Source organism: Nelumbo nucifera, chromosome 3 (genome assembly GCF_055504915.1).
Source record: "Nelumbo nucifera cultivar China Antique chromosome 3, China Antique-T2T, whole genome shotgun sequence".
In the NCBI taxonomy this organism is placed as follows: Eukaryota; Viridiplantae; Streptophyta; class Magnoliopsida; order Proteales; family Nelumbonaceae; genus Nelumbo; species Nelumbo nucifera.
The window spans coordinates 40,548,477-40,565,427 of record NC_142651.1 but is presented as its reverse complement, the minus strand read 5'-3'; the positions used below and the strand labels follow the sequence as shown (position 1 = coordinate 40,565,427).

General features: G+C 35.4%; 1 protein-coding gene across 1 annotated transcript; it reads right to left on the bottom strand.

Moving 5' to 3' along the window:
• Positions 1 to 1,455: 1,455 nt before the first annotated feature.
• LOC104603988 (DEAD-box ATP-dependent RNA helicase 31-like) lies at positions 1,456 to 11,927 on the bottom strand. Its single transcript, XM_010268185.3, has 10 exons — positions 10,656 to 11,927; positions 8,656 to 8,762; positions 6,450 to 6,505; positions 6,091 to 6,315; positions 5,755 to 5,961; positions 5,597 to 5,683; positions 5,354 to 5,449; positions 4,884 to 5,099; positions 2,935 to 3,117; positions 1,456 to 1,990 (listed from the first exon to the last, which is right to left on the bottom strand). Exons 1-10 carry the CDS (start codon positions 11,672 to 11,674, stop codon positions 1,763 to 1,765), a joined length of 2,424 nt encoding a protein of 807 aa, XP_010266487.1. The 5' UTR covers positions 11,675 to 11,927; the 3' UTR covers positions 1,456 to 1,762.
• Positions 11,928 to 16,951: the final 5,024 nt, after the last annotated feature.

Here is a 16,951-nt window from a genome sequence, read left to right as displayed (position 1 = left end):
ACACAGTTCAGTGTCGAGGGGATCTCGTGCTTAACCTTTACACACTACTGATTCACTCGACTACCTACCTCCCCTCAAAGAGTACATTAAGCTTTTGGGGGAGTGACAATAAGAAACATCAAAAAGGTAAAAAATCATACTACAGAATTACAATAATGTCATTGGCAATCCCCCCATACAAAATACATGCAATATCTCACTCAAGACACACTTGGACACTTGGATGGCATGTTGTGGGCGTGATGATGGCACTTGAAGGCACGGCAAAATGGTCACCTGTGACAAGATGTCCACGAGCTCGTGTCCTGATTTCTACAATTTTAACCACTCTATGCAATCTGCTCCATCAATAGTTAGTCGGTTCAGTGAAATGGGAACATATTTATCTAGGTTGAATGTAATTTAGTGCGAAGATGTATATGGGCCGAAATGTGTATGAGATTCAATCTTTCATAATACGTCTAGGAATATCTAGAATGAGAATAAATTTAGCTTCGAGCAATTATCTCTAAGGATTTCTCTCACGTTTTTTCAAGTACAAGTACTAGGCTCAAGTAAAAATAAACTGTCATGAGGTTTGATCTGCACCTCACTTTATTTGCAGTGGTGGTCCACTGGTCTGTCTATACATTAGGAGACTATGAAGACGCTACTTTAAGAAAATCTCACATCTCAATTTTAATCAGCTTGCTGTAATCCTACTATTTTGAAAATTTGAAGAATTAAAAAAAAAAGTGAAATGCACTTTATGATAATTTTATTAGCCATAATTTAACAAGGGAAGTATTAGTCCAATTTAAAAAGAGGGGAGGTTTCAGTGTTTACAACAAATATTGAGGGAGGCTAAGTCTCTTACCCAAAAGAGAAATACACATTACCTCCCCTGAATGCCATGTTTATCATTCTCTCCTTTCTTTATGTATTACAAGTTAAAGCTTTTATCCAATCGGAGTATCACAAGCCCCAACGGGATGGCACTAAACAAAGGTATCGGACTGGTGAAACAAACCGACCCCATATAGTTGAGACAAGGTTTAGATAATGATGAATTTAAGCTTTTATACCCTCGAGAGGATCACATGCCCCAATTTCATGTGTATATCTTTTGCATCCGGACCATTGGAGCAATACCAATTAGATGGTCAGAAACATGTCAACTGCATGGATCAGACAGCGGAAAACCTACATCTATTATAGCCTGCAGCACCAGGATTTTCTTAAATAATTATCCAATCGGAGTATCACAAGCCCCAACGGGATGGCACTAAACAAACGTATCGGACTGGTGAAACAAACCGACCCCATATAGTTGAGACAAGGTTTAGATAATGATGAATTTAAGCTTTATACCCTCGAGAGGATCATATGCCCCAATTTCATGTGTATATCTTTTGCATCCGGACCATTGGAGCAATACCAATTAGATGGTCAGAAACATGTCAACTGCATGGATCAGACAGCGGAAAACCTACATCTATTATAGCCTGCAGCACCAGGATTTTCTTAAATAAAATAGGGATTTTCTTGCTTTTTTCCCTTCTCAATTCATTTTTTCAAAAGCAAAGAAAATCTTCCACTAGTAGCAACAACTCTTGGTGGAAGTATTCCCGCCTGCAGAGAAGTGGTATAAGTGTTTCCCTTCTACATAACAAAATGGGAGAAAAGTGCACTTCTCGAATGAATTAAACCGGTTAAATTCCTTTGTGATAAATTATGAAGAATTGCAAGGATTGAGAATGCACCAACTTGCATGACTCGCTGCCTATTTGGAGCGCAGGCCAGGAACATTCCTGAGCCCCATCTTTCCAAGAACAAGTTTTGGGATGGCAGGAGAATTGTCTAACCCCATGCTCCTGCTGAATTCATTTGCAAGTTCCACAAGCCGGCATTTGTCTCGGCCTACAATCTTGTTCGAATTGTAGAAGCCAAGCCAGGCTTGGTATGCTGCTGCTTTGTTCTTCATCTCTACATGGGACAATGCCCGTTCCACCTGTTCAGTCAACCCTCATCTAAATTAGTACTAGTCTTAAAAGTAACCCATAAAAGAGTCAGAGATCCAGGGAAAAAAACCAGACTTCTACTACTCTTAAGGCATTCATAAAAGTAACAAGGCACAAGCAAGGTTCAAAACATCAAGACATGTGGGCGTGTATCGACAAGTACATATCAGTTTTCAGAGTCACCGAAATGCTAAATAATGGGAGTTGGATCATTTCAATTGTTTTGATGGTTAACTCTTGATGTGAGATACCCTGGCGTGTATCGACAAGTACATATCAGTTTTCAGAGTCACCGAAATGCTAAATAATGGGAGTTGGATCATTTCAATTGTTTTGATGGTTAACTCTTGATGTGAGATACCCTTGTCAAGTTATCAAATCAAAATAATAAATAAATGGCCTTTTTTACAGTCCACTCCACCTCAGAATTCATAAATTAATTTCCCAAATGTATTTACTTTGATAAGTTACACCTCCATACTGTGCTGGGTCCAGAGAAATATTCCCAAAGCCAGCTTGAGGGAGTTCCATGGATCATGATACTCCATACTACCTAAAATTCTAGATTTTATTGTTACTAAAATTCTAGATTCCATTGATGAGTTACACCTCCATACTCCATTCTAGATTCTATTGTTACAACAAAAAGTTTCATGTGACACACAATGTGTATATTTATCTTCATGCTTTTATTTTTGTTAGCGTCTATGTGGTCAACAATGGTAGGATGAAAGTTTCAACCCTCAGGGTTTAGACACTAGTTTGACAAAACCAGCAGAAGCTGGAACCAATGGTTGTGCTCTAACCCTGCTCCTGATGTTTTCCAGGTTTCTACAGCCATGGCACATTTAGAAGCATTAAGGATGAAAATTTCATCTTCCTTCTGGAAGGGTAAGGGATAAATAAGAGAAACAGGAATGCCATCAATACTCACTTTCTTCTTTGTATCTGGATCAACTGAGGGCATTGAGATCTTTTCTATTGGCAAATCTTTGACACTTGACAAAAAGAACTCCTCCCAAGGTGCCAGCAACAAAACTCCTTGCCCTTCTTTACCCTTTCGGCCAGTTCTACCAAGTCGATGAATATACTGTTCTCTGTCAGACGGCAAACCAACCTGCATTTGCAATGATCAGCATATTAATCTCTGTTAAGCTGTATGGAGAAACCTTAAAAACAAATTAACAAATTTCACCCAATAAACCAAGCTAATTGAAGAAAGCATCCTCTAATGGCTTTTACTTATCCCTCAAGAAGCAAGAGCCCAACCAGAAATTTCTCTTGGAGGGCCGGAACAAAAATACTGAAGATAACTTACAATGATTAACCATAGATCAAGAGAGAGCAAAAACAATGCATAATTTGTTAATTTATCATTTAAAGCTCTTTAGATTGTATAATTGTAATTGAAACCTTACAAATTGTAAATGTTTTTTATGTTTGACATTTTATAATTTTTAAATCAATTTGACCTAAAATTTAGCCCAAAATATGCTGACGTTAAGTAAAATTTCAATATCTACAGAAACTGTAACAAATAAAAAATGGTATTTTAATTTCTTCATATAGAACCAAACAAAAATCTCCAATGTTTCAGAAAGATTTGACGAAACTAAAAGACAAATTGAACTTCAGTGAACTTTACATTCATGCTTTATATAGAAAACTAGAAAAGTTATTAAAATTTTTTGCATACCAAATTCTTATATTGGGTTGGTAGGCATCCAACTTAATTCACTCAATTATCATTTTTGCAATTGTAAATGCACTATCTAACAAGTAACAACATTACTATTTTTCTTAATTTTATGTTCAAATGCAAGGAGAAAAACTTAGACGGATTCAATTACCATCTCACAAGAACAAACAATAAGAACCTTTCGGATAATAATGTTTTAAGCTAAAAATACCATCAATATAATACATAAAAATTGTCTCTAAGTTAAGCATATCTAAGCATGTACATCACAAAAGAATTTATTAATAAGAAGTCAAACCACATATATAATACAATGCAGAAAACTAGCAATAATCTTACTAGCATGGAACCACTAAAAATAAGGCCTGTTTGAGAGAGATATGCCCAGTTTTCTTCTCTTCTACTTATTTCTGACTAGAGGATGGGATAGAGGGACAGGGAACTCTGCTTAATAGGGAGGGATTATGTTATTTTGGAAGAGTTAGGGTGTCAATTTCTTATAATGAACAAGTTCAAGGTTCAAAACATTGATACCTCCCCATACGCTGAAAGGGGTGTATTAATACTATGAACCTTGCGCTTTTTTTTTTATTTTTAGTTTTTTAGGTATATTGGTAAGCAAAAGATGCAATACGATACACCCGATACAGGGCGTATTGTATCGAAATTTTGAACCTTGAACAAGTTTACTGATCAAAGGAAACTGATTATTCAAATTGAAGAGTTGAAATAGCCCTTTGCCGATTTTTTATATTCCTGGTAATCCTAGCCGCTGCCAATTGAAAGATAGTATGTTATTTATATGATAAATGGCAGTTTTTTGATAGCCAACCCATAATGCATGTTATCCCTTTTTGCTGAAAAAAAAAATAAAGCTTCTTGTAATTCATTTTTGGTGACTATCAAGAAGGAAGAACAAAGGAGTTGTCGAAATCATAGGTAAAGTTGGCAGTGTTCTCAAGAATAGGCATCAATCTGTTGATTTCTTACCCTTCTTCCTTCAGTACCTAAAGTGGGTACAGCCCACATAAGTAGAGCTTCCATTCATTCAAACTGCTATACCATTTAAGCACCACCTACCAGGTACTATATAGAAACAGAATAAACACACAATAGTCTAGATTACCTGAACATAATGCCTACTTTAAAACATCTAAAGCAAGCAAAGATTAACATTACATCACCTGTATAACTAGTGTAACATCTGGATAATCAACTCCACGAGCGGATACATCAGATGTCACAAGAATAAGACCTTTTGACCTTCGAAATTCATCAGAAACCCTGGTTCTGTAACTCTGTGGTTTTCTTGAATGGATCTCCCGAACATTCAAGTTCAGCTCAGAAAGAAGATCAGCAACAAGTCTTGTGACCATTGCAGTTGTGCAGAATACAAGAACCTGAAGCCCCCATAGCATAATGTGGGTTATTTATGGTACATGCTTGGAGAATGCAATTTATATGTTGTACTATATATTTAGAAACATGGAACCTATATTTTAAATAACACTTGCATTTTCTATTTCCACAAACTTTTCTTATTTTTCACTTCTAACCATCCAAGTCATTTTTTAAGAAAACCAAAAAAGAAAACAAAATGGCAGAAAACTTGTCTTGCCAATAAACTCCATAGAAGAATATATAGTGACTATACCTTGTAATCAACATTATCTGAAATGTGCTCCTTTAGAAGAACAAATAGCAGTGAAAAATGCTTGTCGAGTGGAGCAACTAAGTGCTTCTGGATGACCTGAAACAATCTCAATTTGAAATTTGTTTTGATTACAATTTAGTGTGGAGAATGAAAAGGAAGCAAACACACAGTCAGTTTCTCTCATGACATCTTAAAGACATAAAAAATCGATAAACTAAAATATGAACCAATAAAAGTGTCCACCTGTGAGTGTGTCTCCTCACTACCCTCCGCAACTGTGTTTACAAATTCATGGTCTCGCCTCAAAGCAATATGACTGATTTGGCGGACCTGCATAACAAACAGCTTACTGGGAGCTTTCCATAGTGTAATATTAATTTGTGTTTGAGAAAGAATAGAACCTCTTCTGGAATAGTTGCAGAAAATAGAAGTGTTTGACGCTGTTTCGGAACTGCAGCAATGATCTTCTCAATGTCTTTTCGAAATCCCATATCTAATAAATGGTCAGCCTCATCAAGGACAAGCACCTTTACACCCATCAGCCGAGTTGCAAATCCTGCTGTGTTCTCAATATGGTCTCTAAGCCTGCCAGGTGTGGCTACAAGAATCTGAGAATTTCAGGAGTTGAAGGTAATTTAATAAGGTTGACCCCCTACTTGATAAATGCCACATATTCAGGGATAAAGTCATAGAACCACAAATTTGGTATCTTCTACAAAGATATCCTTGACACTCACTTGGCAAGGGTTTGCTTGCATGCGCTTCTGTTCCAGAGCAAGTCTTGTGCCACCTATAACAACTTGTACACCAATAGAAGGATGATACTTCAACAAAGTGTTGGCCTCTGCAGCGGCTTGCGTTGCAAGCTCTCGTGTTGGACATATAACAAGCACACTGATAGGGGGCCTCTTTTGATCACGGTCAATGGGAGGTGATTTTACAATTACTTCAATTGCTGGAAGCTGAAATTAAGAACTTCAATGACGAGTATGAAGAAAACCTATTGGCATCTCTTTCATAGTGCCACTAAACAATGATTGTTGTTTTAATAGGTAAGCATGCATTCATGAAGAAACAAAAAGGTGAGGCATTTTACCAGAAATGCTACAGTTTTTCCAGTGCCTGTTCTTGCCTTGGCCAAGACATCCTTGCCTGCAGAGTAAAATCAGTTTATAGTTAGCTCTAGTGAAATACTTTTTTCTTTTTTTCTTTTTTTCTTTTTTTTTTTTTTTTTTTTTGCTTTGCCCCACATCTGGGGGACTGATATAGCTCTGGTGAAAAAACAAAGACAAAAAAGGCACAGAAAGATAATCTAAACCATCATCAATCAAAAAGATGATCCTAACCATCCAAGATTGCTTTTTTCTCTTTTCTTCTTCAAGAAATGTTATAGATTGGACGCCCGGGTAGTCCTTATATGTTTTTTCTCAGATCAGCACATAAGGAGTCCTTATGTTGCTCTATCCCCTCCATACATGCAAGGAAATTGCTTAGATGGGTCTGAACAGAAGTAGCATATGGACACACCCTGATACATCTTCTAAGGATACACCATCCCTATACAGATTTCAGCTTTAGCTGCTAAAATGAGAATTCCCTACAAACACTTATTTGAGCAGACATACCCTCCGCAATCCCCACACAGGTTTCAGTTTTAGCTGCTGAAATGAGAACTCCCTATAAGCACTTATTTTTACAGGCATACCCTCCACAGAGACAACAAACTTTTGTCTAAGCAAGTTCAACTATTTCAGCTCAGTTGAACAAATACTGATGTGTCTTGCAATCTATTTAAGGATATTGGATAAATTTGAACTCTGATATCTAAAAAGCACAAAAGCTCTTTTGACAGCTTTGATATCTGAAAACAGCAAATCTGCTTTTCTGCTTTTTCAGAACCTCTGTAATATTAAAAAAAAAAAAAAAGAGGGTATTTTAGTCATTATGAGTCATCTAAAACACATCTACTCGCATTCCACTCATGAGCCACCTATTACCATTTCTCATAGGTATGGTTCAGATATTGACATAAACAAGATCAAACCTATGAAAAGCAAGTCCTTCGATGTCAGACCCTGTTTCAGCATTTTTTTTATCAATATGTTTCAGCATTATCAAACACCACCTAAATGAACCAATGGTTCGTACTTGATGAATAAAGGAGAAAAGTCTGTGTATCTCCAACGACAAAACACCTTGAATATGCTGACTTGGACAAAACACTAGTTTATACAGCAACTCAAAACATTTTGATTACTTCTTTAGGGGATGTTTGGAACCGTGGCCGTTTTTCAAAAAATGGTACCACGTCAGATCCACATAGGCGTTTCAACAAACGCCCATATATATGAACTATTTCCCCCAACGGTTGACTGATGTGTATCCTATGTGGTGCTTACCTGTCAGCACATACATGAAAAATGGTAATGAAAATCACCTTACCAAACAGCATAGTGTTGCTCACTGCCTACGTGGCAGTAGTGTTTTTTTGTGAAAAACGGGTCTTGGAAGCATGGGCATTTTTCTTGAAAATCGGTCCCAAAAAGCGCCCACGCTTCCAAACACCATCTTAGGTGTTTTGGGTTTTTACCATAGTTATCAAGGCAACGCCTAGGTGACAAGGCGCCCTTAGAGGCTCGCCTCACCTAATCACCGAGCAGTTTTCTATAGTATGTTAGACAAAACTTTTATATTCTTAATTTTTTGAGGTTATAGTTTTAAAATAGACATTTTTAAACTAAAATATTCATTTTGAGTGTTTATATACTAATTTATTTTTATTATTTTCTTATTTGTTAGGGTTTAATCAACACAAACATTGCTAAATGCTGTATTGAACCCTGAAAGACTTCAAAACCTGAACCAATAAGTAAGGAAGAACTTAAAATGTTTTCTAATCAACACATTTACTTCTTTTTCTTTACTAATTTTGTGTCTATACTATATACCAATTTTCTTCTTCCACCTTTTCTTTTCTTCTTTTCCTATAACAGAAATAGGGTTCAGCCCTTATATTTTTTGAAATTTCTTTTCTTTCTTTTTTTCTCATGAATATGTTGGAATATGTTGATTTCCTATACTTTAACATGAAGTTTATACTTTTCTCATGAAAATTATGGATAATTATTAAGGAAATATGATTATGGAACCTAGGGAACTACCCTAGGGTACATATTTTTACTTGAAAAAATCCATCGCCTAAGAGACTGCAACAAGGCGCCCCCTGTCGCCTAGCCTCGCCTTGGCACCTTGAAAACTATGGTTTTTACTTAAATATCATGAACCATGTTTAAGGAACAAACCTTTCAGGATGATGGGGAGAGTTTCCTCCTGCACCATAGTCATTCTCTCATATCCAGCATCCTTTATTCCCTTTAGTGACAAGGGAGAGAGGGAACATTGATCAAATCTGTAGACATAAAATGAATATCCAGATAACAATCAAAAGAAGGATCTAGAGAAACAACATAAAATTAGTGATTGTTAATTCATTGATCCTATTGGAAACATGAATTTTATTGTTCCTTTGTAAAATTTCAAATTTAGTAGTTAAAAAACAAAAAATATTTATGCATCCAATCTCAAAAAAAAAACTAAGGAATGTGTAACTGACATTATAAAGTGGAGTGAGGGACTCACTTTTCACCTGCTACAATGTAAAGCATAGGCTTTATACACCCATTCCTATTGGAAACATTAATTTTATTGCTCCTTTGCAAAACTTCACCTTTAGTAGTTAAAAGCAAAAATTGTTTATGCATCCGATCTCAAAAAATAAATAAAACTGAGGAGATTTTCATGTTATTTCCCATTTCTAGTGAGGAACTGACATTAAAAACTGGACAGACTCACACTTTTCACCTGCTACAGCGTAAAGCATAGGCTTTATACATTCATTCTTTGATGAATTGGATTAACTAAAACAAAAATACAAATAGTTCATGTAGACTTTTCCATATTCTTAGTTTGTCCTAGGGAATATCATAGATTGCACGGTAGATGGGTCCCATCTTGAGTCTTTGTCATAATATTGTTCTTTCGGTAATATTGTTCTTAACATCTAAAGGTCATATATTTGTAGAAAACTTCAAACAAGCACCCATGTGCTTTTTGCTTTAATTGTTCATACCATCTTATGTGCTGCCACTTAGAGTCTTGCTGGAATTAATTGATTAAAGGTGAGGATGCTGGGTGCCCTGGCATCAAATATCCAAGCCTCATGTAAATGACATTGCATAAGATGCTTACACCTATGTCAATGCCATATCTCTTAGAAATCCATCTAATTTAAATACTCATTGCATAAACTTAGCATATAAGTCTTAACTAATTCTCAAATCCATTGAGGTGTTCTCTTGCTCCTCTTTTCACCCTTTTCCTGACAAGTACCTTTGGGATTGGCCCTCTTTCACCAAAGACAAAGTCTCTTGCTAAGAAGCCTCCATGATGGTAAACAACATAGGCAAAATGCTCCAGCATAAAAGGACTACTTGGTACCTAACTACCTATCTCCTCAAGTGTGCATCCTCTGATTAAGGAGTGAAGGTAATGCCAGTTACCTCCTTCTGAAGTGCCCTTCACAATAGAGGTATAGTCATTTCTTTTACCTTCTCAGTTTTACTTGGTCTGCTCCTTCAGATGTGTCTAGTTGTTTTCTTCATAACTCATCCCCATTCACACCAATAGGGGATTATATTTTTTTGGGACTGCGCCAAGGAGTTGTTCCACAAAGTGTTCATGTGAGTGCAGTTCTAGAATTCTTTTTCAGACCAAAAGTTTAAGATATAGATAGCCTTATTGATATTTGCACAGTGCAGAAGCACACTGGATGACAACTAGAGATAAATTTAGAGAAGTTCCAGTTGACTCAATAGTCAATTCTAAGAGGATGGTCTGCAGTGGCTAGCTCTTCTCATTAAAAAAATAATAATATATCAGAGGCTATTTTTTTGGTGAGCTATTCAAACCCAGCTCGGATCAGTAATTCATTAAGGGCTGAACTGCTGGCCTGCTAGCACTTCTCCAAGGGGGTAACTGAGTAACTCTATAACTGTTGATATCTATTTCGTTGGTCTTACTTTGTCAGCCAGTGGTTGTATAGCAGGTTCTGTCCTAAATTTCTAAAGACTTTTGGAAAGCAGTTTTGTACTTCACATGCAATGGAAATTAATAAAACAGATTATTTGATATTGATACCAAAAAAAAAAAGAAAAGAAAAGTCTTAACAATAGAAGAAGGAAAAAAACAGATGACACACCATGAAAGGTAGTATTTTGGGACTCCAATGGAGTTGAAAACTTGCCTCGTCTGACTTAGATAAGAATCAGTTTTCGCAGTTGAACTTTTAGGCATTGTCTGCACATTAGCTTCTTTCGCTGATCCGGGCAACAAATTTGCATCCTCAAATTCGTCATTATCATCACTTTCCTCACTACCTTCCTCGCTTAGCAAATCCCCAAAATTAGATGGCAAATCTTCATCCTCATCATCTTCAGAAATCAGAGGGGGTTGCCTTCTAGAACCCTTCCCCCCTCTTTGCAAATTCCTACCCCCATAGCTCAAATTCGAATTTCTCCCACCGCTCTTCACAGGGACAGCAGCACCCCGAGACCCAATATCCCTTCTTCTTGGGGAAAAGTCTTCATCTCCATCCTCCTCTGATTCACTACGGAATCGCCTCTTTGATTCAGATAAGGAAAACCTTGAATCCCTTGAAAATGATCCCTTTGTGCCCCGGGACTTGCTCCCCTGAGAAACAGCAAAATCATCAGAATCACTGTCTCTCCACCTCTTCGAACGCGAAGTCCCGACTCTCCGGTTCTTCATGGATGAAAATTCATCCCTACCCCTACCCTTACTACTTCCCATGTCTGAATCATCGCTTTCACTGCTCAGTCCAAGTCGGATAGGATCTTTCCTCAATTCATCGATCCAATCACTAAGCTCGGCTTCGTCCTCAACGAGACTCTTCGTTTGTCCACCTCTCCCTCCAAAACCCCCCGCCTGAAACTCTCCTCTCTCCATTCCACGACTACGTTCGAACTCCAAATTCCTACTAGACCTACTGTCACTACCACCTCCACCATTTCTAGACAGAAATGAACGGCTCGAAAACCTCCGGACTCCAGATTCTTTATTTACCCACACAGGAAACCCTAGCTTTCTCGAAAACGCCAGGTACTTCAACCTAAAAGGAAATACCTGGCGGAAATTGGAGACTCCTCGAGAACATTGAAAGTTTGCAGCATGTCTCATACTGGAGAAACCTCTGGCTGAAACAGAACTGTTGATCAAACGGATGGGTAGAAGTTGGCCAGGCATAGCAGCTTCAGCAAAAAGGTGACAATAAAATGTCAGCCGTCAATGCTATAAGATTCACGTAAATGAACCGAAGTGACGAAGCTTGCACGAACAACGACAGAGATTCTTGTATGAAATTTTGTTGCAGAGGCGATGGGTTTGTCCAAGTTTCGAGTCGAGACGCATATACGAAAGTACGAGTGGATTGTAGAACTTCAGGCATCAACGAGGGAGGATGGAAGGTCATTAGTTAGGGTTGTAGTAGGGTTTAAGTCGATTAAACGGATAAGCTTTTTTGCGCGGTTTTGTGCCCGCGAGGCAATCGCGGGGTTTGAAAATCGACCAGACCTTAAACCGCAGAAAACGGTTCAGGCCTCAGGGTTGAGTATGGGCCTTTGAAATTACTCTCCGGTATCTGCTCCTCACCCCAACCTCATAGGCGCATCCCACCATGTATCCGAAGCATCTCTCGTACTTACGTGTAATTATTCATGAGAGATGTTCCCCATGTATGGTGAGATATGCCTGTGGGATCGGTGAGGTCGATGTAAAGTGTGATGGGATCTGCTCCTCACAAATGGGCGCCTCACAGGTACATCCAACGTGCATAATAACTAATAAGTACAGGAGATATTCTCAATGCATGATAGGATGTGCATATGAGGCGCCAGATGTGAGGAGCAGGTCCCGTGTAAAGTGCCCATTGCGAGGAACAAATCCCAATTCAGTATTTTGGTATAATGGGTCAAACATTGTGTATGTTTAGAGACCGGGGACCAAATCCCGAGTCCCGAATCACGCCTTGAGTGCGGTTGGGGGATATAGGAATTAAGAATTAGTGGTTGTTTGAGAGATCGGGTTTTTTAGTCCTCATAAACGTTCTCACACCGTCTTCACAATTTTTTATAGTCGTCACATCATCGGGAGATGTTCCCCAATACACGACGGGGATATGTTGTGGGGCGGAGATGTGAACTCATAACTTTGTGGGTAGTGTCAAGTTATGGGACCGGATCTGCTACTCACACATGGCACCTTACACTGATCTCACGGACACATCCCACCGTACATTGGGAACATCTCCCGTAAATAAAAATACATAAGTACAAGAGATGTTCCCAATGCAAAGTGGGATGTGCTTGTGAGGTTATTGTGAGGCACCCTGTGTGAGGAGTATATCCCAATTCTCAAGTTACTACCCGATCTTTTAAATGTGTCAATGCAGTATCTAAACTTTCAAAAAGTGTCAAGTTAGTCATTGTTGTTAACCAACTGTCAGCTATATGTTAAAAAATGTTTAAACTACCCTTCAAAATAATACATTGTTCATTGTCTTCTACCTTGAAACTAAACCAGACGGTGAGACTACTCTGGAGGAGTTGTGCTAGATCTTTAGAATTTCGGATGAACCGGGCAGTGAGACTACTCTTCAACATCAACATTTGATACTCAGTGAAGCCATGTCATTGTTTTTGTAGATCCAAACAAATGAACAGTGACTTTTCATCCACCTCTATACTCAATTGTGTATAAACAACAGCCTGAGGTCATTTCGAGAGGAGGAATAATATGAATAGTAAATTATACTTCCCTTCTCAATTCAATGAAAAGGGGCAATTTGGCAAAAAAAATGTATCGAAGTTTGCAAATTCATGAAACTTTATTTTTCATTTTTCTTTGTAAAAAGCCCAATATTGAATTATCATTAATATCCATCTATCTACATATCTTTCTATCTATCTATCTATCCATAGGCAACCAAGAAACATCTAGTTGATAACTCAATTTTAAAATCCATGGGAGGCAGAAGGTCTTAAAGAATCCAAACTGCTTAATGTGACTGAATTCTAAATAGCTTCTCCCTTTTTCAAAATTTTTATATTTGTCAGCTAATTCTTTACAAGGGGAAATATCGTCTGAGGCTCCCCATGAGGTCCACCAAACATAGGCCCAATCGGGGAAGGGGCTTTGAAAGTCTTAAGAAAACCGGATGAACCATGAGTGTCTAAAGATGGAGTTTTGTAGCAGAAAAAACTTTATACCAAGCATCTTGATAGTCCCAGTAGTTGAACATTATGGGTTTTCTGTCAATTGGCTTGGTAATAAATCTGGGCTTGCTGGAGTCACCCCATGCTAATTTAGTCATAAATCTTACTATTACTAGCTTAGAATAAGCTAGTTCGGTTTTGTTAAGATCTCTGAAATAATGCTGGATTCTTGCGGATCCTGTATGCAACAGGATTTTCTCATAATATTTTTGGTATTTATTTAGACCGCAGACAGTAAAATGATGACTGTCGAGAACCCTTGAAGCGAGATGTTGAAGAGCTCATTCCGGATTGGCATGAGACTAGACATAAGAAGCTTCTTATCGGTAAACAATAACCACGAACTCAGTTGAATTATAGATATATTGGCTGGAAATAGCATCTTTCATGTCAAGTGATGAATCATTGATTAAGGGAGAGACTGATTAGTCCTTGAACTAGATCCGATCTGATTAGATCTTGGATTGATCTCATTATATCTCTTTGGTTGCCTGAAATTGGGACTTATTGGAAGATGCGGCATTCAGTCGGTCATCTTGAATTAGATAACCTTGCAAGAATTCCCTAGTTAAAAAATATGGCAGAGCATTTTCAGATCCTTTAGTATATTTAATTTCGAAATAAAATAGCTTGTCATCTAGCGAAAATCTGTTTTGAAACCATGTTTTTAACGTCTTTTTCTAAAATATCTTTGCCCGATTTGCAATCTATTTGAAGAGTAAAATGTTGATTTATCAAATCACTTTGAAATTTAGTGATGTAGAGGACTATGCTAAGCATTTCTTTTTTGACGGTATAATATTTTTTCTAAGTTTCATTCCAGGTTCCCAAGGTAAATCAAATAATTTCCTCTTTTCCCTGTCCTTTTTTGTTTCAGGATTCCTCCATATCATAGCTCACTAGCATCGATTTCTACAATCTTAGGAAATTTTGGATGCGGAATGTTGAGACATGGAAGGGTTTTGACTATCTGCTTGATTCTCTTCACTATTTGGGTGAACTGCTCATTCCATTCAGGGGGATTATTTCTCAGTCTCCTTTGGAGCAACAAACGGTCTTGTGCCAAGTCTTTGTAGTAGTATGCTACGTAATTTAGACTTCATAAAAATCTTTGATATTTTAAATATAATCTTTAATATGGCAAAGTTGGAAATTTTCAATATTTCTTATTCTAAAATGTTTTATATCATAAATCTAATTTTTATATTTATTTTTTAATAACTGCACTATAATTTTTATAATTAAATTTAATTTGTAAATTTAAATCTTTTGAACCGACTGGCCAAACCAAAAAATCAACCCAAACCGATACAACTTGAGTGGGTCGATTTTCACAAAAGGTTAGTCAATTTCAATTGACCAACTCCCCAACCTGACTAGGTCAATTTGGTTCGCCAAATAGCTTACGACCAAACCAAACCAACTCATGAATATTCATAATTTCAGCTAAATTAATAGTTTCATCTCTGATAAATAACAATAGTTTAATCTCCAATAATTATTGAAAATGTATAGCAAAAATACACAATTATTGAAAATTACAAAAAAATACAATAAGTACTAAATATATTAACTTAGTCAATAAATAGTATAATCTCAAATAATAGTTTAATCTCCAATAAATATTAATCAATAAGTTATAAGAAAAATACAAAAAATACAATAAGTACAATAAATTAAATTTAAAAGTTTCACTAATAGTAGTTTAATCTCAAATAATTATTGAAAGGTTTATATTAAATAACAAAACAAAATAAATTTATACATAATCATTGAAAATACATTTATCACAAAAACAATAAATAATTACTAGAATACAATAAATATTAATTATAGTATATATAATTATATAATAAATACATATTAAGAGTTTAATATTATTATTAATAAATATTAATTTTTTAAAAAATATTTTCTTGAAATATTACTTGATATAAGTGAAATTAGTTATTTACAATATTATGTAAAAATATTAAATTATTATTATTTTCAATATTATGTTATAATTATTTTTAAACTTTTCAGATATTTTTTAAATTTATTGCATAATTTATTTATTTTAACTATTTAAAACCTATCTATGTTAAATATTTTGTTATCTAAAATACCCAGTTATTTAAATACTTAAATAATATATAAAATATTTAAAATTTAAAATATTAGTTATTTATGGAATTTAATTATCCATAAAATCATAATTTATACTATTATTACATAATTTCATTATTATGTTATAATTACTTTCTTGCTTTAAAGATTTTTTTAAATTTATTACATAATTTCGTTATTTTAACTATTTAAAATATAGTTATGATAAATATCTGGTTATTTAAATATTTAAATAATATATCAAATATTTAAATATTTAAAATTATTATATAATTTTATTATAACATTTAAATAATTCTTAAATTTTATAATCCCAAATTCCTTTAGATAGATATAGATAAAAAAAAGGAGAGGATAAATAGGAATTAGAGATAATTGTGGAGATAAATAGGAATTAGAGATAATTATGGAGAAAGTGGGGAGGTAGTTTAGGAGAAGAGAATATTTAGGTTATCGGGAAAGTGCATATCGTTGGTTGTTTCAAAAATGACATGGAATAAAAAAACAAAAAAGGAGAAAATTTCTTGACCGCTTTGTTTTAATATATACTAGCAGGGACCCGTGCAATGCACGGGATTTATTAAGTGAAAGATAAATAATTGAAAGGGTTATTTACTAAAATACCCTTTATAGTTTCATGGATTTACTAAAATCTATCCTATAGTTAGCATTTCACTAAAACACCACTTATAATTTGAAATGGATTTAATCAATCTTCCATTAGATGATAGTATTGACCCTAATGTTCATTTAAATAAATTTAATTAAAAGAAAATAAAAATAAAATACCATTTTTGCCCTTAATAAGACATGGGCAACTACTCTATTGGCTATATTTGGTCAATTTTTTTTTCTATACTAAAAAAGTGTCAAGTGTATTTTTGGAATAAAAAATTATGGGTCTAATGGAAAAACAAACACTCTTAAAGAAAGGTTGATTAAGTAAATATATTGTAAAATATATGAGATGTTTTAGTAAAATGAAAAAGGTAGGTTTAAGTAAATATGTAGAACTATAAGGTGTTTTATATTTAATAAAAACACATAAGAATATACAATTGTTTTATATTTTCAACTTTTTAAATAATTAATAATTTTTCGTATTTTATATAATAATTTTTTTATAATACAAAAATAACAA